Genomic DNA, 22774 nt, shown 5'->3' with positions numbered 1-22774 from the left:
GGTCTCACCGAGTTTGCCTGACCAACTCTCTGGTTAGCTTATTACCAAAATCAGTCCCACCGAGTTTGTGTAATCGGTCACACCGAGATTACGTTATGCCCTAACCCTAACCATATCGGTCCTACCGAGTTGCATCTCAGTCCCACCGAAAATCCTAACGGTCACTAAGTTTGCTGAATCGGTCCGACCGAGTTTAACCATTCGGTCCCACCGAGTTTGGCAAATTGTGTGTAATGGTTAGATTTTGTGTGGAGGCTATATATACCCCTCCACCCACTCTTCATTCGTGGAGAGAGCCATCAGAACATACCTACACTTCCAATACACATTTTCTGAGAGAGAACCACCTACACTTGTGTTGAGGTCAAGATATTCCATTCCAACCATATGAATCTTGCTCTAGCCTTTCCCAAGTTGCTTTCCACTCAAATCTTCTTTCCACCAAATCCAAATCCTGTGAGAGAGAGTTGAGTGTTGGGAGACTATCATTTGAAGCACAAGAGCAAGTGGTTCATCATCAACACACCATTTGTTACTTCTTGGAGAGTGGTGTCTCCTAGATTGGCTAGGTGTCACTTGGGAGCCTCCAACAAGATTGTGGAGTTGAACCAAGGAGTTTGTAAGGGCAAGGAGATCGCCTACTTTGTGAAGATCTATCGCTAGTGAGGCAAGTCCTTCGTGGGCGACGGCCGTGATGGAATAGACAAGGTTGCTTCTTCGTGGACCCTTCATGGGTGGAGCCCTTCATGGACTCGCGCAACCATTACCCTCCGTGGGTTGAAGTCTCCATCAACGTGGATGTACGATAGCACCACCTATCGGAACCACGACAAAAACATTTGTGTCTCCAATTGCGTTTGAATTCTCCAAACCCTTTTCTTTACATTCTTGCAAGTTGCATGCTTTACTTTCTGCTGCTCATATACTCATTGCATGCTTGCTTGATATGTATTGTGTTTGTTAAACTTGTGCTTAAGCTCCACTTAAACTTAAGAATATTAAAAACTGCAACTTTTGGCACTTAGTGTCTAATCACCCCCCCTCTAGACACCTCTTCTCGATCCTTTCAGATGTGACATGATAGAGTTCTTGGATTTATCTTCTACATTAGAAAATTGTGAGGGTTTGAGTCCCTTCCCTTATGTGGTGTTGTGTAGGGCAGGATTTGTGTTGTAGCCTTCCAATATGGTCTATGGAACAATATTATCATATCTTTACAATCTCTTGTATGAGATGATGCATGTATTGAGTTAAAATTTAGTGGTGTGTTGGTAAAGTTAACTTATTATCTTTGTGCATGGATATTTGTTAGTGTTAGGGAAAGCAGCCGTTGGCTGGCAAGAGTTTTCAAGGTGTTGATTCTATTAGTTTCATTATTAAGATGTGATATGTATATGATCACATAATGCGGTGAATTGGGGTGATTTTCTCATAATTCTTTGTATGGTAGGAATTGAAGTTTTGTGAGCTTCCCAATGATGGACATCTTATTTCTCCTTATGATTTTTGTGCAAGTACGGTTCAGGGAGGAAGGAACCCACCCAGAGCACCATGAATCAAGTACAAAGCTGCTTAGGTTACTTTTCGATAAAGGGTGCTTTTATTAACTCATAATGTAGCATCAAGTGGATACAAAGCATAATGAGCGACACCCGACCTCTGCGTAGCTAAGATGCACACAGCCTTAACGAAGAGTATATCAAAGTATGTATAAAAAACGACAAGTTGGCAACAGTAAAGCCATATGAGTCCAAAACTATGCCAATGTCGACGAAGGAGGTGGACCGATCCGGAGATTTTCTTGGCACCCATGTTGGGTAAAAACCTCCCTGGCCACCTGCTCCAACCGCATACACACCACCTTGAACAGCGATTGATACTCCGTTTGCTGTAGCGTAGACCACATACGAAGCTAGTGCATACAACGGTAAACAACCTGCATAGAAGAAGAGGTTTTGCCATTAAAAACACAATCGTTTCTACATAGCCAAAGCAACCATAATAAGACAGACGCTCCCACCCGTATTAGCGTACTAAAAGTATTTGGTATTCCATCAAGCCAGTGACCATATATATTGGCAACACTTGTTGGTGGATACAAATTGGACGCTATTTGGATGACTGACCATATAGAACGCGCGAACTTGCACTGAAAGAAGAGGTGTTTAATTGTCTCGTCATGAGTACAAAAGCTACACTTCTTACTTCCTTGCCAGTTGCGTCGAGCGAGGTTGTCTTTTGTTAGCACAACTCCTCTCTGAAGATACCACATGAAAATCTTATTTTTTTAGTGGCATCTTTGATTTCCATATTAGTTTATTATTATTCAATGGAGCCTCTGAGTGCGAGAGTGCACGGTACATAGAGTCAACTGTGTAGGACCCAGATGTAGTGAGATTCCAGCGAAACACATCCCTCCCTTGTGTCAAGTTAACCGAATCCAAACGGGATAGAAGATGTTGCCATGACGCAAGGCGGAGGCCAATCAAATCCCTCCTAAATGATACATTCAGCGGGGAGGAGCTGAGCACGTGCGCAAGAGTATCATTCTTATCGCGTACAATTCGGTACAAGGCCGGATACTGTTCCTGAAGAGTGGTGTTTCCTAGCCACCTGTCCTCCCAAAAACGTATCTCAGAGCCGTCCTTTATCGCGGATGATCCAAAGCGGAATAGATGTTTTTTTACCGCCATCAGACCAGACCAAAAATGTGAGTCACCATGTTTCCAATACGCCTGGGACAACGCTTTTTGGCCTAGATACTTATTGCGTAACAGAGTTTGCCAAACACCATCCTCGGTAAGTAGCTTGAACAACCATTTACTGAGCAAGGCATCATTCTCAACCTGGAGGTCCTGAAGACCTAAACCTCCCTGGTCTTTTGGTCGACAAACCACACTCCATTTGGTTAGCCTATACTTTTTATTTTCACTATCTCCTTGCCAAAAGAATCTGGATCTGAAGTAATCCAGTCTTTGCAGAACCCCTTTGGGAATTTGGAAAAATGAGAGCATGTAGAGAACAATGTTTGTGAGAACAGAATTGATCAAAACTAGTCGCCCTCCAACGGAGAGCAACTTGCCTTTCCAACTGTTCAACCGTTTCTCCAATCGCTCTTCAACATGTTTCCACTCCACATTAGTGAGACGCCAATAATGAATCAGAATTCCCAAATATTTAATCGAGAATTGGCCGGGTGCACAACCGAACAAGTCAGCATATTGTGCAGCCGCCTCCTTGGCTTCTCCGAAATAGAACAATTCACTTTTATGGAAGTTAATTTTCACACCTGACATTTGCTCAAAAGCTGAAAGCAATAGTTTCATATTTTTAGCCTTATCTAAGTCATGTTCCATAAAAAGAATTGTATCATCGGCATATTGCAAGATAGAGAGTCCGCCATCCACAAGATGTGGCACTACTCCCGCAATTTAACCATCTTGTTTGGCGCATTTGATCAAAGTAGCCAACATGTCAGTGACAATGTTAAATAACATTGCAGACACTAGGTCACCCTGTCGTAATCCCTTTTTCGTCTGGAAGTAATGACCTACATCATCATTGACTTTTATAGACACACTACCTCCAGTAACGAAATTTTGGACCCAGCCGCGCCATTTATCTGAGAAACCTTTCATTCTTAGGGTCTGTTGGAGAAATGACCATTTGACTTTGTCCTATGCCTTTTCAAAGTCAATTTTAAATACTACTCCACTCATGTTCTTTCGGTGCATCTCATGGACGGTCTCATGAAGGATTACTACTCCATCGAGTATATTTCGTCCTTGCATGAAAGCCGTTTGGGATAGCTGAACAACATGATCGGCGACCGTGTTGAGCCTATTAGTCGCAACTTTGCTGAAGATTTTGAAGCTGACATTAAGGAGGCAGATCGGTCTGAACTGTTGAATCTGTTCAACCTCCTTAGTCTTTGGCAACAAAACAATCTCGCCAAAATTAAGCCTAGATAGGTCTAGTTGGCCGGCATGAAAAAAATTGAACAACTCCATTAGGTCAGTCTTGATGACATCCCAGAAGTTCTGATAGAACTGAAACCATCAGGGCCTGGAGCTTTGTTATGTTCCATTTGGAACACCACAGCTCGCACATCCTCTTCAGAGAAAGGTGCTGTCAGTTTATCATTCTCTTCTTCTATGACTTGTGGAATGTCATCTGTTCGGGTCTCATCTAGAGTGAAGTTCCCTTCCTCTGGAGCCCCAAATAGACACTTGTAGTATTTGGTTATATAACGCTTGAGCTCTGCCTGACCCTCGATCCGTCCCTCATCCTGTTGGAGCCTAAAAATACACTTCTTCCTATGCCGCCCATTGGCGACCATTTGGAAATATCGTGTATTGTTGTCTCCCTCCAAAATGAATTGGGCACCTGATCTTCGATACCACTTGATTTCCTCTTCTCGCAATAGACGTGCAATCTGCTCATTGGATTGATTTTTCATATCAATCTCCTCTTGAGACAAAATGCGAGTCTCTGCTATTTTGTCGAGGTCATCTATAATAGTGGAAAGGCGTTGCTTTTCTTTTTTATATATACCACTTGTGTATTTGGCCCATCCAGTTAGGAACCGCCTCATGGCTCGAATTTTGAAGTTTCATCTTTGAATCGGTGTGCAACCAACGGCAGGCCTCTCCCATGAATTCTTAACTATATCCGCAAAACCATCCCGATGTAACCATCCCAATTCAAATTTGAATGGACGGCGAACAGTGGGAGAGCTAGTAGAGTTAGAATCAAGAATGATGGGTGCATGGTCCGAAAGTGACTCAATACGCTCTAGGGCACGCACTGTTACCATAGGGAATTTTAATTCCCACTTGGTATCCATGAGTACCCGATCGAGCTTCTTGTATGTCGGCACCGGACGGTTGTTGGCCCAAGTGAACTGTCACCCCGACATACTAGCTTCTCGAAGATTCAAACTGTTAATTACAGCGTTGAATAAGAAAGGCCAGTGTGTGTCAAAACGATCATTATTTTTCTCTTCCTGGTATCTACGGATATTGAAGTCGCCTCCAATAAGCATTGGATGGGGGTTATCCTTAGCCAAGTTCACCAATTCCCAAAGAAAAGCGGATTTATTCTCATCTTGGGCAGCCCCATAGACTGCAACCAGCCTCTATGTATAATTGTCAGCTCTATTTCGTAGGTGGAATTTGATGTGAAATTCACCAACCGAAAAAGCTAACAAGTCCATGGTTGTGGTCTGTATCCCAAGTAAGATTCCTCCGGACCTTCCACGTGGTGGTAAGCAATGCCATGTATATTCCAAACCACCTGATAGGTGATCAAAGACATGTGCACGAAAGTCACATTTACTAGCCTCGGAAATTGCCACAAAATCTAACCCATGGTCACGCACACAGTCACCGACGTGTTTATGTTTAGCCAAGTCTGAAAGACCTCTGCTATTCCAAAACATGCCTCTCATGTGGAAACTCGGGTCAGGGTGGATACCTTCGCCTTCTTGGGCGGTTTTTGTTTCTTTTTTGAGGAGTGGGATTTTGATTTATGCGAGGACGCGGTGAAGTCACAAAACATGGACCCAAGTCGTGCGTCATCTAATCCGACCTCAGTTACTGCACCAACCAAGTGGGAGAGAAGCGGACCGTCATAAGCAGCCACCGGTTCCTCCTCCTCGGTTTCGGGGTATGGTAAGGGGCTCGAACACTTTGGAGAAACCTTTAATCGGTCTATCTCCATGTGTTTAAGCACCCCCACCGAAATGCACACATCATTATCATTTTTTCCAATTTTAATTCCAAAGTTATTTAAACTAGAGGAAATACGAGAATCAGAAAAAGAAAGAAATGATTTATTGCAAGGTGTACCTATAGGAGGGTCGAGGTTATGCTCCGCCTGACGCCGCATCGCCTTGGAGAGGGAGCACTCATCAGTGGCCGAGGACCCGTCAGCAGAGGTGAAGTGACGACCACTGCACCGTAACGGAGTATCCGTCAACTTGGTTGGAGTAGAATGGAGCGCCAGCTGCGGCGTTGGAGAAGACGGAGGCGATCCCAACGGTGCAGCAGCTCCTGGCTCCATTAGAACGTCAGCAACGGGTGACGAGGATAGCTCCATGCTGCGCCCCGTGGCTGGACCAAGTGTCACCGCAGCAGCCAGATGACAGCTCGGCGTGCTCTGTAGCGAGGGTGACGACGCAGGTGATTGCAGAACCTTTGCCTGAGCAGTCATGGGCTGTACTGGGCGTCCATCGCCGGTAGTTGTTGACGATCCTAGCTCAGTGACAGCGGCCTCCTGTAGCGTCGGTTGCACAGAGCCATGCAACCCCACGGGCGAGTTCTTGTTGGCTGAAGCATCCATGCAAGTATCAGTACGTACACATGCAGCTACAGTTGCACCCATGCAAGCATGCACTTCCATGCGTGGAGATTCCACGGCCGCCACTCGCGGCGTCCTGAGCAAAGGCAGCTCATTCTGCAGAAGAGGTTGGTGCAGCGGTGTACCAAGGTTGACGGATACCGGAGGCGGCGCCGGCAACGACAACAGCGAAGTGTAACCTGCAACAATCTCGCCAAGCATGTTCGAAGGCCCTGTAGTGTGCTGCAGTTCAGACAACAGCGCGGCGAGAGATGCAGTCATCATAGGAACTGGAGTGCTCGAGCTCGAGTTCGGAGGAGGATTCACACTCGCAGAGTTTCCTTTATTTGCTTTTTTGCTAACATCACCATCGTTAATTTCATCATGACGGCCATGACCTCTATCTGGGCCATCATCATGTTGCTTCCAGATTAGAGGTATGAAATCTGCATCTGGAATATAGTCATCCTTTTCAACCTGGTAACAAAAGTTATACCCATCAAGCTTGACAAATGCCTCTGCGGTTGTGGAATCTCCTCCCAAGTCATTATTATAGGTGAATATATCCAAAGAGCGCACAACAACCTGAATGCGTATAATAGCATGACGACATAGGGCATAAAGATCAACATCTTGAGTTGCTCCAATGACCGATCCAACAGCCCGAAGCCCGAGGAAATGTCGTAGTGAATGAGGAACACCGTAAACGTGCACCCAAATAGTCTCCAGAGAAACATAAGATGGGACATCTTCAACTTTCCATTCTTTAAAAGAAATTTCAACACCATGCGACTTGACTCGAACCTCTAGGCCAGCCATTCAGCGAAGATCGTCAAAGGAGGGGAATGACACCAAAAAGGCATCCTTGCCATGCGGAATAGCCTCCCATTTCCACTGAGTCTGAGTCCGAACGATCCTAGCAATCTTAGCTTCAAGCACCACTACAGGTAGCTCCCCACCGGAAACTGTGACTAAGGCAATTGGCGATGCTGATGGAGAAGTATCGATGTCCTTGCACACGTGCTCTGGGATCTGAATGAACATGGAAGCATTAGATCCTTGTCCACAAAAGATGCCGAGGGCCGTGGCTGCTTCAGAACGGGACAAGGAAACATAGCATGCTTGAAATTGTTGCAGATGTAGCAAAAGTGCACCACAGTACAATCTCTGGACATGTGATCATTAGACCGACATTTGAAACAGTGCATCTTTTCTTTCTTGGTTTTAGGCATGTTGGCAGAGGCTTCGTCCTGTTGAGCGGCAACCATGCCGTCGGACTTGGCCAATGGTGGCATGGCGTGGGAGACGGCCAAGTTTGCGGCAATTGGGGGCGCCTGAGGTGTTGGTGTTGTATGTGCGCCTGGCCGACGCCCATTCTACGTCTTCTTCTTTCCTTCATGCTTCAATGGTTCGCCAGTACCAAAAGCGAAGCCTTGCCCGCTCGTTTGTGAGGGGCCCGAACTGGGGCCAGCGGCCTGTTAACCAGCACCAGCACAGGTGGAGCCAGCTTGGTAGTGTTATTGCCTGGCCGGAGCGCCAAACCTAGGGGGTCCAGCCGTCGGACCAAACCCAGCGAAAGCAGCAGCCAGGGTCGAGGCACCGATGGAGTTCATTGTAGCAGGTGCCTTAATGGTGTTGGAGGTGAGGCCGGACGTCGAAGGGTGTTGCGGCGCCCCAGCCATCGGAGCCGGTGAGGAGATGCACAGCGCGTCGGCGTAGGAACGACGCGAGGTGATTGAGGGCGATGCGAAGGAGCGAATAGGGTTCGCAAGTCGTGCCCAGCACCTAACCACACCCGGTCTACGGCTGAGATCGGCTTGACGCAGTGGACGTCCACGATTCGCTTGCAAGGCTGGCCCATCAGACAGTGGCGGTGTCGATGGATCGCCCGCGATGGCTGCGACTTCCTCGGCCGCCGTTACGCGAGCAGTAACTACAGGAGACGACCTGTCCGACGCCTCAACCGTGGTTGTAGAGGACGTCGACGCCGGCAGAAACGCTGCGAGGGCCACCGGCGGCGTCACCCGAGGACGCGGCAGTGGCCCATGCCATGGCCGGATTCGAACGCCCTTCGGCTGCGCCCGAACTGAAGGAGCCGTCGAGTTTGCCAGCACTTTCTCCGGCGATGTCGTGCCCCTCGGGGAGGAGCGACCACTTGGAGACGCCGCTGGTACTTCACGATCGCTGCACACGGGCCCGGCGTCCATACGATCTGGCGAAGACCTGCGAACATCATCCTGAAGCACATCAGCTGAAACTGAACTAGGCCTCACCTGCAGGGAAGAGGATGTCGACGGCGAGCCCCGTTCCCAAACGCGTGATGCCGGCGTGGGGTACCCAATGTCCGTCCAGAACTCCTGAGCAATCTCCTCTTTTGTTTTCTTCCTCCTAGACTTGACAGTGGACCAACGGCCGCCCTCGTCTGCAACCCCGCCGCCGGTGAGTACCACGTCAGCCATGTGAAACGCCAAGCTGGGCACCTCCCCAACCTCAGCATGCTCCTCCTCCTCGACAGGCAAAGCCCCGTACCGTGATCCAGTACAAGTCGACAAGGAGAGAACTCTAGGCGACAGATCTCCCGGCGCCAGGGTGAGCCGCCTCCGATCCGGGAACACGCGGTGAGCAACGCGCACAACGCAGTCGAGCAGGACCATATCGGTGCCCGGCGAGATCCATTCACCGTCACGAAGAAGCCTTCCTTCCTTGATATTGCCGTCCGCATTTCTCAGGAAGAGGAAGTTATGGGCGCGGTCGAGGAAGAGAGATCCGGGACGCCAATCCTGCCTTCCGTCGAGGAATGCCGAAGAGAACGTCGCCGTCCACCTCAGCGAAGGCGGCGCCTCCGGCGGTCTAGGCATCCCCCTTGGATCCGAAAGCCGTCATTCACCGCGTTTGCTTAGGTTACTGAATAAGGAAATTTTATGTTTACATATATACATGACGAGTAGATCCTCAGATCTGAGTTTTGTCCATTGTTTGTAGGGTTTCGGCATTGATCTTGCAGATTTGGCTCTGACTCACTCCATCAGGTTTGAGATTGCACCCAACTTTTTTGTGCTCTACTGTACATACGTGTATGTAGACATCTATGCCTGTATTGCTTTCCTAAAAAAGAGTAGCTATTGCAGCAAGACTTATGCTCAAATGTCACGGTCGACAAACTCGGTCCATCTGCTCCGAATTTCCAAGGGAGAAACCACATCTTTCCACACAAAAACGAGACGATGCAGGGTGTGAAACGCAAAAGCCTCACACCACGATAGGACTGATTCGTTCGACGCTTTGACTTTTCGAAGAAGTGTGTTCGGACTTCGGACCCCCTCCTCAGATCTGACGCACGCACGGCCAAGGCGCAGGCGGCCGCATTATTCAAATCGGTCTCCAACCTATGCACGGATGCGTGACCATGAGATTTGGATCTCGCAGTACAAATCTTGATGCTGAATCAATGTCTGGAACGTCGTAGGATCTGGTGCGGGAGGAGCACGTCGCTCTCGTGGCCTAGCCAGACGGGCTTTGAGTCACGCTGAAGCAAATCACCCGAGCTGCAATGATCCCCTTTTCCACCCTTTAATTTTCTTTCTTTCTAAGACAAAGAGCAACAACTTTGTTAGGCTTGTTAGTTAGGACGCGCATCACCGTCGCGTACAACACCCCCGGCTTAATTAGCACCAGCAATTCTGATCATCCACTTTCAAGTACTCCTTTCGTTTCTAAATATAAATCTTTGAAGAGATTTCACTGTGAACCACATACGGATGTATATAGATGCATTTTAGAATGTAGATTCACTCATTTTACTTCGTATATAGTTCATAGTGAAATCTATATAAAGACTTATATTTAGGAACTGAGGGAGCAGTATCCATTTCCAGCATCGAGGATTCGTGGTTTTGTTTTCTCAGATACAACTGCATATTGCGTGCATGCGAAAATGTTTTGATTACATTAGATACATAGTGTACTCTACAATCTCTCCACGTATTGAACCCGCATCGCCTTCCTCTTGCGATTCGTCGCCTTCCTCTGCTGAATCGGAGGATACCTTAGCCATCGCTGATAGGGCCTCCCTTTCTTCCATGCCATCCTCGCATTACCGCCACCAGAGGAATACACTGATGAAGCCTGCCCAGGTGCCATAGACGGTGGCGGCGGGGTGCTTAGTTCCAAGGCGTTGCGGCACGGTGATTGTGGTTGTTTGGTGGCGTGGAGCAAAGCTCATTTGTGTGGGCCGACGCACGCGGAAGTGATGTCAATCTGGCTCAGCTGGTGTGCTGTCAGTCAGATGTGGTGCATGGCGGCGTTGTTGGTGGCACCCCTGCACAATGTCGGCCTTAGGTACTCGTGGTAGGGGTGTAGGGTTGGCTCGGTCGGGCACCAACAGTTTGGATCTAGTGGCGGTGCTCCGGCGGCGAGCATGGCACGTTTCGCGGCGGACACGAGGTTGGCGGTGAAGGTGAGACAACGTAATGTGAGACATGGTGAGGGCGGGTGCTCGGGGCTTTACGTGTTCTCCCTACCAATTCCGTTGTCTGGACGCACGTTGGTAACGAACATGAGGCGTGTGACAATGGTTGAACAACACAAGCATCGCACACGAGCATCGCACATGGTTGATCGGCTTCGTGTTTCAACAATCATCAATTGCCTTCGCTATAGACGGCAGTTGGCCCCATGTGGGCTCTTGGCGGCACCGATGGCTTAATGCCTGCAATTAGATGACATGTCATATTTGGCCAATACCCTAAGGCGAGCTGTTGGATGGTTCTTTGAGTGGGCTCATGTCACTATTGGTGACCTTGTTGATGTTGGCAGGTGTGCTTTGATCCGCTCCTCGCATACATGGGGATGTTCGATTTGCTTGGCAATGTCCATGTAAGGGTTGTACGAGTGTTAAGCCGCGACGATCTAGATTGCAACAGTGACTTTTTTTGCAGAAAATGGAGCCAATCTAGGTCTGACTTGCATGAGTTGTGCCTAGTAATGCTCATGTTCCACGTTATTTATTCACGGAAGGCATTATTTGGACTGGGGCTTAAAATCCTTGGATATGGGAACGGCAGCGCTCACCCATTATTTCCGTTTTGGATACACCGCTTTTGAAATACCTTTCTCGTGATTCGGGTGTCAATGGCGATGATTTCTATTTGATTGTTGCTGCTTATGTTGTTGTTCGTTTTGACATGTCTTTCGGCAGTCTTTTTTTTGTGTGTGTGTGTGTTGATGTTGGCTTTATACATCCTAGTCATGCAAAGTGTGAATGATACACATAGTGGTTGACATTATAAGGCAATAAATTATCGAAGAAAAAGAATATCTCTGCATTCTGCAAAGCAGTCACCTACACTACACATTTTATCACCTGCCGGCGCTCGCCGCCCTCTCCTCGAGCCACGAAATCACGTCTGTGAAGATCCGCTCCACATCGACCGGCGGCTCAGCCATGAGAACGTGCCACATCCCGGGGTACAGCTTCAAGGTCTTGTCCCTGCTCGATGCCCTCTCGTGTAGCAGCCTGCTCCCCTCAGGATCGGCCACCACGTCGTCCTCCCCTTGCAGCACCAAGAACGGCAAAGTGACCTACACAATTATATTAATAATTAAGTGGCGCACAGAATTGCACGGACACAATGCTGAGACTAAGATAATGATCTGTCAATGGTATTATCGGCTTCTACTCCCTCTATAACTTAATGTAAGATGTTAAGTCCAAAAAATGCCTTGCAAGAAGTTACAGAGGTTGCACTATATATACTGTATGTACCTCGTGCATGTTCTTCTCAATGTCTAGGCTGACCGCGAGGAGTTCGTGGCCTGTCTGCAGCGCCATGTTTCCCTTGTACATGTATGGGTTGGAACGAATCTGTGAAAGATTTCAGCGAGTGAGAACATATCTGATGCTTCCTCCTCTTAAGGTGCTTCTGTGCTACTTAAATAAAACTACTACAACAAATTGTTGAAAAACCAAATCCCACCGTTAGTATCAGATGCGTCTATCACACCACAAAATTTTAGTTTAAAATTCAATCCACGAGTTGAGAAACAAAAAGGGAAACCCAGACAGTGAGGATTCATTTGGTTTGAAGGATTCCTATGGGATTTGCGCGTATGCTAGCATTCGTTTCACAAGAATAGATGCACTAGATTCCTAAGGGTTGTGCCAACATTGACCTAATTCCTAAGGATTCTTAGCATTATGTAAGACCTGATAGAAAATGCCTACGGATTAAAGTGGACATGACATCTCAAATATTAACTTTTCCTATTCCGAAGATTTTAAAATCCTGCAAAGTGATTGAACCATGAATAATATTGTATCAATCATCTATGTTCAAATCACAACATTCTAGTATCAAGGTTGTTGGTTTTTTTTCCAATAACTTTGATACCATTTTTTAGCATTTTCATAGATTGCACCGAAGCACTGCAAGGAGAGGAAACCCCGGAGATCTCTATGGACTATATTTGTAACAAGTTTCTCACATTGTGAAAAAGGAAAATTATTATAAATATAACGAGCACAAAGCATTTATACATTCTATTAGAATGTTGGTATGTTTTCTTCGTTCTAACATGTAGCAGACCAGAGAGCTTACTATGAGAATATGTCATTATAAATCTACAAGATATGTTCACCGGGTTATAAAATTGTCTTTCTACATGTTAAAAAAATCCGGTTGATTTTACGAAAGAATATTTTTATACAGATCTACGGAAAAGTTCACCACATTGTAGTAGTTTGTTCATCGCAAAAATTGTAGTGTGTGTTCCCAGAGTTAAAAAAAACTATGAAATCTTACCGCAACGTTAGATTAGGTCAATGGTTTTCCGTGTTGATAGTTTTATATCGAGGAAAAATGTAGTGTTTCTTCCTAACGTCGAAAAAACTATGAAGTCTTGCACATATCTCAACGTAAGGTCAATGGTTGTCCGTGTCGATAGTTTTATATTACCTCTTTCTTGAACTGGGGATCTTTGCAGACTTTGTCGAGCTGATCTGGAGCCGGGATGACCCTCCAGCTTGGCACGACGGCGCAGATCATCTTCAGAGCGCTCACCACCACCGGATGAGGCCGCATGCCATCGCCAAGCTGATGCCACCGCAGAACAAAGAAAAAGTTCAGCGATCTTCAGAGGACATGACCGAGCCATCAGGCGATAGATCATAGATCAAGTTTCATTTTGAGAATTCCAGGACAATTTGACAGGTTACAGTACTAGCATGGCATGTCGATCACGTCAAGAAGCGGACCTTGACCATGGGAGCGAGCAAGACGGCGCCGTCCCAGTACATGGAGTCCTTCCTGTGGACCTGCAGCGCCACGGTGCCGCCCATGGAGAAGCCGTAGAGGAACCTCTTCTTCGTCTTGTTCTCCGGCTTCTCTGAGTTTATTGCCAAATCGAAACCCCTTCAGACTTTCAGTTTAAAAGATAGAAAAAAATAGAGCAATTTCGCTGCAATCTGCATAGATAATGGAGCTGTAAATGAAGCTATGTTCTTCTGTTCTGTTCTTACCGCAGACGCTCTTGAAGTAGTCGGAGCAGTCCTTGACGATGTCGCCGAAGCTCGATATGTAGCCCTTGGAGCCGGAGGACTTGCCGTGGCCCTCCTGGTCTATCCCGTGGACGGCGTAGCCGGCGTGCACCAGTCGCGCGGCGGTGTCTGAATTTGCGTGGAGTTTGTTAGCTGACAGTAACGGAAATTTCACCTCGTCCATCTTGGATGGTGAAGTCGTTCTGAATCGATGAATAGAATTGTAACACTGAAGAATAGAAGTGGTACCTGCCATCGATATGCTGCACTCTCCTCCATAGCCTACACGTTTGGACGAATGAATTTTCTCTACTTCTTTGTTACAAGCTTGACGAGCTGCAGAATGGAAATCATGGAGGATGGGATGGTACCATGGCAGATGAAGATCAAAGCCTTGCGCTGTTGTTTCTTGGGCGTCCATTTGCAGGTGAAGAGCCTGCTGCCTCGTGAATTCAGGGTGAAGCCCTGCCCAAAGTTGAAGTTTGCATCTAATGCTTTAGGAAAGAAAAATAAAAGATCACCGGTTTCGAAAAATTCTGATCAACGGTCACAGGACACAGGACACACCTCTTCATACTTGATATCATCTTTGTAGTGAGCCTGCAGAGATCACAAAACCGGAGCTTAAGATTCGTAGAGCACAAAAGTAACATGAAATAGGGAAGAGAAAATAACGGGCCGCTTCTGAATTTACCATGGGGATGGTTTTCGAAACGCCGTGTGGATGGATAGGTCAAACGATCCAAGCCCCCAGGCGATCTCTGAAGATAGCAGCAAGCGACCTGTGAAGATGGAACACGAGGGGTGGTGCTGGATATATATACGCCTATACGGACTTTTCTGCCTGGAGACAAGTTCATCGCCAACTGGTTGAGACGAGGAATTTTCTTCGGGTTTCAGAGAAGAAACGCATCATGCTTCAGCACTAAGAATGCACGTTTTCTGTTGTTTAATCTCGCTGCCTCAGCGGAAAACATCGTGCTGGGAAGATAGGGCGCCTGGTCAACGGATGAACCAAACTCGGACCATCGAAAGCGAGAGAGGGAGGTTCCCATGCATCAAGGAGAAGAGGTAAAATGGTACACGCAGCGGATATGGTTGAGCGGCACGGTATGATCTGCATCTGCCTGAAGGCTTAGTCAAAGGCTCTCATCGAAGACAACAGTATGTCATAGGAGTACTACTGTACAGTAAAGAGTAAACTCGTGAAAGCGATTCGTGATTACCAAGGCTGTATACCCAAACTGTCCTTCTCAACTCGAGCTCATAAACTCGGTATGAACAGTAAATCTAAAGAAAAAAACTGTATTTTTTTGACAAATATATTGGATGCTTACAAAGTTTCATCATGAAATGGCATTCATGAAAGTCATGGCAAAAAACAAAACATAATCAGCACTCGAAAGTGCTTTTGAAAATAACTTTTTTGAAGGATTGATTTTGTTTTTTGTTTGCCACATATTACACAAATGTCATTCATGATGAAAGTTTGCAAGCAACCAAAACATTTGTCAATGTTTGTTATAAAAAAATTCAGATTTTTTTAATTGCTTTTCTTTTTTTAATTTACTATTCAATCGAGCTCACATGAGCTCAGGTTCAGATAATCCGCACCAGTTGTATACCCTTTTTGCGGGAAACAAGGTAAGCCTCTTTTGTGGTGATACTCTAACGGCCTAACAACATCTCCAAGGGGCCTTCCCAAACCACTCACATTTGTTCCGACTACTCGGACCGTTCAAAATCCAGCTTAAATATCGGGTGGATATAAAGCTATTTAGGCATGTTCGCCACGTCGATCAGAACTGGCCTACTTGTCCTCACAAACCCTTCTATGCGCAATCCATCAAACTCCTCGCTCACTCTCCGCCTCTCCTCTTCTTCTCTTTCCTCTCTGTCTCCTAGCCACCACCAGGCCCGGCTCCAGATCGGAGGATGATGGGTCGACTAGAACCTCCGGACAACGGAGGACATGGCCCTTCGCGTTGCTCTCGGGCAATCTTGGGTGGAGACTCGTATGTCCCGCCATCCCCACCGCTCGGCGTCGTGGCTTGATCAGTCAGGTGTGGTCCCCTCTACCCCCATCTGCATGCCCCGAGCAACCGGGTGCCGTCCCCACCGCCCTGGCCACACGGTTCAAACAACGGTAGCCCCCCCCCCCCGGTCGCCGCTAACGGTGGATTCTCCCTCGATACTCGTCGTCTCCTCTGTCCCGGTCATGTGGCTCGAGCAGTCGGATACCATCCCCACCGCCTTGGCTACACGTTTCAAGCGAAAACAGGCCTTCCCGCCACCCCATCGGTGGTTACTCACTCAGAGCCCGTTGTCCCTAGCACGATGCTCGTGGAGCAGTGGTTGCGCCGGGCCTAGCTCGTCCCCAGTTGCCCATATGGGAGGAGTAGCGACAAATGAGTCTCGAATCACTCGGAAATGGTCTTGAAGGCGACCACAACACCTTTACAAACTTTTCAAAGCACACCACAAGTAAGGAAACTTCCGAGCCTTGACTCTTAACCCCCTAGGTGCCCAAAATCCAAGAGTAACAAGTGTTAAAGTCAAAATCAAGTGTGGAACACAAATTGGTTTGGTGGGAGTGTAGATCGGCTCTTGCTCTCTCAATCCTTAAAGTATCAACAAGTTTGGATTGAGGGATTGAAAGTATTGCGCAAAAAAGCTATGTAAGAATGGTGGAGCATCCCAAGACAATTGGGTTAGGGTTGGAGGTAGCAGCAGGGGGCTTTATATAGTTAACCCCAAGATGTAACCGATGGCAACCAGAAAACCCCTTGTGTACGGGCAAAAGGCCCCAATGCACGGAGTGTCCACAAACAAAACCATTAGGCCCCATATGCATGATGAAGACCCCATGTGCAGGGGCGCTCGGGTGGATGGCGACGCTTCTTCTTTGAGTTTGTCTCCGGGCTTCCATCCTCCTCGAGTTTGTCCGTTTGGACATAGTCGACGGAGCTTCGGCGTAGATTCTTGATGTCTCCTCGGGACAGTGATGTTAGGGTTTCTCATCATGTGGCGAGATTTAGGGTCAGGTGCTTCAGATCTATGCAAGGGTTCGATGGAGACAATTGCGGCTCTAGTACACGAAGACTTCCCAGCTATCATCAACAAGGTCAAGAGGGCTCTGGTAGGGGAGTGCCGCACCGACGGCTCGTACTGGCGGCCTAACTCAACCTTTCTCTATAGTGCGGTTGTCCTATGATTCAGAGAAACCAAAACAAAAAAATTAGTCGTCCGAAAACCACGTCTTTTCCCTTTTGAAATGAAAGGTCAACCATCTTCCTGTAATAAACTCAGAGAAACCAATGACATGAGATAAACATTAGTAATTGTCATTAGTTTCACTAACCACATTGTCATCACATTAAAATATCATTAGGGATAAATGTGCTTTCAGCTTTCTCCTCCTCAACAATGCTCGTGACGTCCTCGCTATGAGGAGGAGGAGCTAGTATGTGGCATCCTCCGTCGCCCTTGACCACCAACGAGGCTGACACAGCCGGCGCTGGTAGAACGCGAAGGTGTCACATTGGGATGTCAAAGCTATCTCCCGCCCCAAAGCCCTCGCCGATGAGCAGGCCCATGCCGCCTGATCCTTCGCTGGACTGCAGGACTCGTCCGACGCCTCCCCATCGCCCCTGCAATGTCCACTTCCATTTCAAAGGAGGGAAACGCCGGTGAAGCAAAGCTCGGACCGTCCTAGCCCTAACTCTTTTACGGTGAATAACATACCACTCAAGTAGAGGAGAAGACCCCAAATAGGAAAAGAAATCCCAATGTTGTACAAAAGCGGGTTGCTGCCTTTTAGATGGACTAACAACCACAATACTCAAGATGGAAGTGCCAAAATGCACTTGCAACGATTATTGAATAAATCGATAGCTGGTAGCTGCTAGGTTGGCTGGCGAGCTACGTTGCGCGGATATTTCAGAAAGTACGCGTATCCAATCGGATACTGCCCTGATACGTATCCCGTAAGTATCCCTTGATATTTTGATTTTAAAAAAAGAAGATATTGTTTGATACTCCTAGGATACTTTTGTGATACGTTTTGGATACCTGAAACCCCTCGTTCGACGTGAAATCTCCTCAATAATAAAGGCACACCTTTGAAGATTCCCAACATGGGCGTGAGTTTATGTGAAAACATGTCTGTCAATATTTTTTATTCAATTGAAAGGTGAGCAAGAGAAAGTCGATGTATTGATTGGAACAACAAACCTAGTCAAATCTCACTACCAATTAATGAAAATGGACTAAGTGCAAGAAAAGAAATGGGTAATCGTATTGAGGCATGCTTTGATCTAGAAGCTCCTTAATCTTTTTCTTCATATTTGTAATAATTAATATATGTAACATCTATACATAAACGTATCCCTGTATCCATGTTTTTAGAAAATTGACGTATCGGGCGTATCCCCGTATCGCGTATCCGATACGTATCCAAGTATCCGTGCAACGTAGCTGGCGAGTAGAGGGTTAATATGCTAATCGGCCATTTATCAATTTAGCGGCTATTCAATGACCTTAGAGTAGGGATTAATCGACAAGTCAACTGGTAAATTGAATGAATTCTTGAACGTGTGGAACACATTATAGTTTTTGCCACTGGAGAATGCCATACACAACTAGGGTCAGAGCTGCATACCAGTAGAAGTGGCAACCGCATACACACATTTTCAATACCTTGGTTTTCACTAAAACAAAATTAACCTACAAGTAACACATCTGGATTATGCAACCTTTCACACCCTGCCCAAGCGGCATGAAACGACACTTGACATCTGCTAAGAAACAGAACACTTGGCATATTTTGCATTGCATAATTAATTAACTAGCATCTTCTAGGCGCTTGCCGTGCCAGTATTCACTACGGAAACATTAGCTGCACAATTCGCCCTCTGGTCCAGCCAAGAGATGATGTCGGAGTAGACGCGCTCGGCGTCCTGGGGGAGCTCCGCCATGAGCGCGTGCCACATCCCAGGGTAGAGCTTCAAGTCCTTGTCCCCGCTCGACGCTTCCTCGAACAGCAGCTTGCTCACCAAAGGATCCGTCACGATGTCGTCTCCACCGTGCAGCACCAAGAACGGCAGGCTCACCTGCCAATCCCAAAACGTTAGTAGCTTCTCTGTCTTTCTCCATGGACCCAAGTTACTGAGACTACACGCATGGCACACCATGAGGTGGGCAGACTGGGAGAGAAATTAGACGGTTTTCTAACTAGGAAGGGAGATTACCTCGTGCAGGTTCTTCTCGATGTCCAGGCTCACCATGAGGAGTTCATGGCAGGTCTTCAATGGGAGCTTTCCCCTGTAAATATACGGATTTGAGCGAACCTGCACGCAAATACACAAACACGTAGGAAAATTCAGCAACACCGTTTCTTCCAGTCGTTAAGAGCATTAAAAAAGTTGAGTACATATGACCGAGTACCTTTTTTCTTATCTCTGGATCTTTGCAAACCTTGTCGATGATGTCCGGGATGGGTATGATCCTCCAACCGGGAGCCACCGCGCATACCATCTTCAGAGCGCTCACCACCACCGGATGAGGTCTCATGTCATCAGAAATCTGATACCATAACGAATAACGAATTAACAAACAACCATGCACACAAAAATCACCACGAAAGCTCGCCCCGTGTTGCATTGAGAAGTCAAATACCGCAGGATTCATTATAGGTGGAAAATGAAAAAAACAGAGAAGACCTTGCACATTGGAGCAAGCAGAACGGCGCCGTCCCAGTAGGCTGGCTCCTTCCTGTGGAGGAGGAGCGCTATGCTCCCGCCCATGGAGATCCCGTACAGGAACCGCTTCTTCCCCCTGTTCTCCGGCTTATCTGAAATTGGTCAGACGCCACCAATTCAGAGATCAGTTTCAGTTTGTGTGCCCGGTGTATATAGTTCGTCCATACCGCAGACGCTCATGAAATGGCGGGAGCAGTCGGCGACGACGTCGCTGAAGTTCGGCACGTAGCATCTCCGGCCAGACGACCTGCCGTGCCCCTCGTGGTCTATCCCGTAGACGGCGTACCCGGCGCGCACCAAACGGGAGGCAGTATCTCTCATTGATACACTGCACTCTGCTGCAATCCCTGTCAAGGGGACACCAAGAAGAACACTTGTTCTTTTTGCCACGAATTGATTGAGCAGAGATAGAGAGAGTGGGGAGTGCACTGCACTGGTACCATGGCAGATGAAGATTATGCTTTGGGCTCTGAATTGCGCGGCGTCCATGCGCAGGTGAACAGCTTGGTGTCCCGGGAGTTCACGATAAACTCCTAGAGATTGAGTTCAGACTTCAGAGTTAGCAAACGCGAGCAACGATGAAAATTAAGACCGTGTTTAAACTTCGGAGTGCTGCGGCAAATATGAACCGACCTCTTCATACTTGACATCATCGGTGCACTGATCCTGCAAAATGAAAATGTCACGGTTTGGACCTGGATCACAATGGTATGAAATCACTGTTTCTAGGGTGCTCCTTAACATACCATGGCCATGTCTTCAGAACTCCTTTTGAACAAGTGACCTTGACATGATGTCTGCCTGTACATACATATATACTACTGCACCTTGAACACATAGAATCGATGCTCTAGTCTAAGAAAAAGAATACACAGATCGGCCAACCCCACAAGAAACCGAAGCAAACCAACGGAATGGGACGGCGTAGTACGAGCCTGTGTGCAGATGGTGACACCGATTCCTTCGAACGGGAGATTTAAATCTACAACTTGCGTAACTAAACTCCAGCGACGGCGAGCATGGAAAACAACGCGCGTGAGAAATCTGCGCGAGTGCATTCGATCAGAATCAGTGGGACAGTCAGCTCACCTATTCTGAGTCACGTCGCAATCTTATTCCAACAGGACAATCATCAGATCCACAGATTTGGTCACAAAAAAATGCATCGACTATGGAATCCAGAGCTTCAGATATCGTTCGTGTTATTGATTGATCATATCTGTCAAACATAATGCTAGTACGGTGGTTCGTTATTGTTCGTGTAAATTCATTTGGATCGTGCTCTAAAATTTCAGAGTGGTTCAGACAGATGTCGTAGCAGCAACAGCAGCAGCAGGTGCTCTTGTGAAGCAGACGTCTTCCGGCAGCGGAACCGGCTGCCAGCTGGTGCAGGACTCGAGGAGCTCCTTGAGCGCCATCGACGCGGGCTGGACCGACCACGGCTTGTAGCAATCCCGGACCTCGAAGTCCCACTGGTCGTCTTCTGCAGTTTCCAAATCATTTTCGGTGTACTCCTGCGCGCCGTTCAGGAACAGGTCGCCTTCAGACCGGATGCGCCCACTTGAGCTGCAGTCTCTGTCCGCCGCCTGCATCAGTCACAAACCCAAAGCTTTTCAGCTACAAAAAATGGAATGCAGATCTGTAAGGCCCAGTGTAAATGTAATACGAGACCTGTTCGCTCATGTACGTGAACATTTTCTTCTTCTCCCCTGCCTCGTAGATGTTGCACTGGGAGACAATCTGTAGCCAGACCAACCGTGCGGATTAGCACTACACACTACACGCTTATGGCATGTGGGATATGAGCAGTTTGGCGTGAACAGCACCTGCGACTCCACGCTGGCGCAGACGGCGTAGATGCCCCAGCCCCGGGTGTAGTTGTTGTAGAGGTGCACCCGGCCGAACCGGACGCGGGGCTGCCGCTGCCGCGTGCCGTCGAAGAGGCAGTGGTGGATGGTCACCCGGATGCGCCGGTCCCCGACGTGGCCGCTGCTGGCGCCGATCAGCACGGCCTTGTCGTGCGCCGAGAAGCGGCACCGGGAGACGGTCACGTCCGTGCTGCCGCAGGTCACGTCCAGCAGGCCGTCGGCGAAGTCGCGCAGGCTGCAGCGGTCCACCCACACGTGCCTGGACCCGGGCTTGATCTGGACGGCGTCGGCGTCGTGCCCGCGCCCGCCCTCCACCTCCAGGTTGCACAGGATCACGTGCTCGCACTCGCGGAGAAGAAGCCCCTTGCCGGACAGGGTGACGCGCCGCCCGCGGCCGTCTACGGTCTTGTGGGACGACACGCGCAGCCCCGACGCGAGGCGGATGGTGCCGGACACGTCGAAGACGATCCACAGCGGCTCCTGGCGCCGGCAGCCGTCCCGCAGCGAGCCGGGCCCGTCGTCTTTAATAATACATCGTTCAGCTTCAGTACGATGAATCCATGGCAGAATGACAGCAGATGGTGATACAGCAGAGAATTAACGGGTGGAGAGATGGTGCCGTGCGTACCATTGAGGGTGGTGACGTGGTAGACGTCGCCGTGGAGGCCGCCGATGGCGTGCCGGCCGAAGCCCTCGGCCTGGCCGGCCATGGCGCGCAGCGACGAGTCCACGGCCGCGTACGGCATCAGCGTGGTTTGCGGCACGCACCCGAGTTGTTGCTCGTCGGAGAATCGAGGAGGGGCGGTGTCTTCCACGGCCGGCTCACCACCGAAATGCTCGTCGGGGTGAGGAGGAGTAATGTCCACCATGGCAGGATCGTCGACGAGCTGCTCGTCGGACTGAGGAGGCGCCATGGCGTAGGACAGTGATCGAGTGAACAAACAGAGAGCATGCTGGTTCGGTATTTGTTGAGGCACGGTCGGGAAAGAACGGCAGCTGTTTGCTGTCGGACTTTAATTGTCTGGGCCGTTTTCACTGGTGAGTTGTGTCGCGGGGCCGTTTCAGGTCGGCCCAAAGAGAAGTAAATTTTGAAACGGAGAAATGCTCATAAATACAGTTTTACGGCTAAAAAGAATACTGCTACCTCTGTAAATACTTGGAATACCTTTTTTTAAGAAAATGCTCATAAATACTTGGAATTTTTCCCTTGCCTCAGAAAGAACTTAGAATTTTTTCCACACCGTAGCCTTAATGTTCGGTCCATAGATTAAAAA

At 48.2% G+C, this 22774-nt stretch overlaps 1 protein-coding gene and 2 pseudogenes across 1 annotated transcript; all 3 read right to left on the bottom strand.

The window, feature by feature from the left end:
• Window positions 1-11600: 11600 nt before the first annotated feature.
• On the bottom strand, window positions 11601-14802 carry LOC123058757 (caffeoylshikimate esterase-like; annotated as a pseudogene).
• Window positions 14803-18729: 3927 nt separating this feature from the next.
• LOC123057029 (caffeoylshikimate esterase-like) lies at window positions 18730-20387 on the bottom strand (annotated as a pseudogene).
• A 446-nt stretch (window positions 20388-20833) lies between these two features.
• Window positions 20834-22458, bottom strand: LOC123058756 (probable pectate lyase 4). Its single transcript, XM_044481447.1, has 4 exons — window positions 22129-22458; window positions 21459-22021; window positions 21304-21372; window positions 20834-21218 (listed from the first exon to the last, which is right to left on the bottom strand). The coding sequence occupies exons 1-4, from the start codon at window positions 22412-22414 to the stop codon at window positions 20934-20936; spliced, it is 1203 nt and encodes a 400-aa protein (XP_044337382.1). The 5' UTR covers window positions 22415-22458; the 3' UTR covers window positions 20834-20933.
• Window positions 22459-22774: the final 316 nt, after the last annotated feature.

This window comes from Triticum aestivum, chromosome 3A, assembly GCF_018294505.1.
Source record: "Triticum aestivum cultivar Chinese Spring chromosome 3A, IWGSC CS RefSeq v2.1, whole genome shotgun sequence".
Classification (NCBI taxonomy): Eukaryota; Viridiplantae; Streptophyta; class Magnoliopsida; order Poales; family Poaceae; genus Triticum; species Triticum aestivum.
Note: the sequence above shows the minus strand (reverse complement) of the source record. Positions and strands in the feature narration are given on the sequence as shown.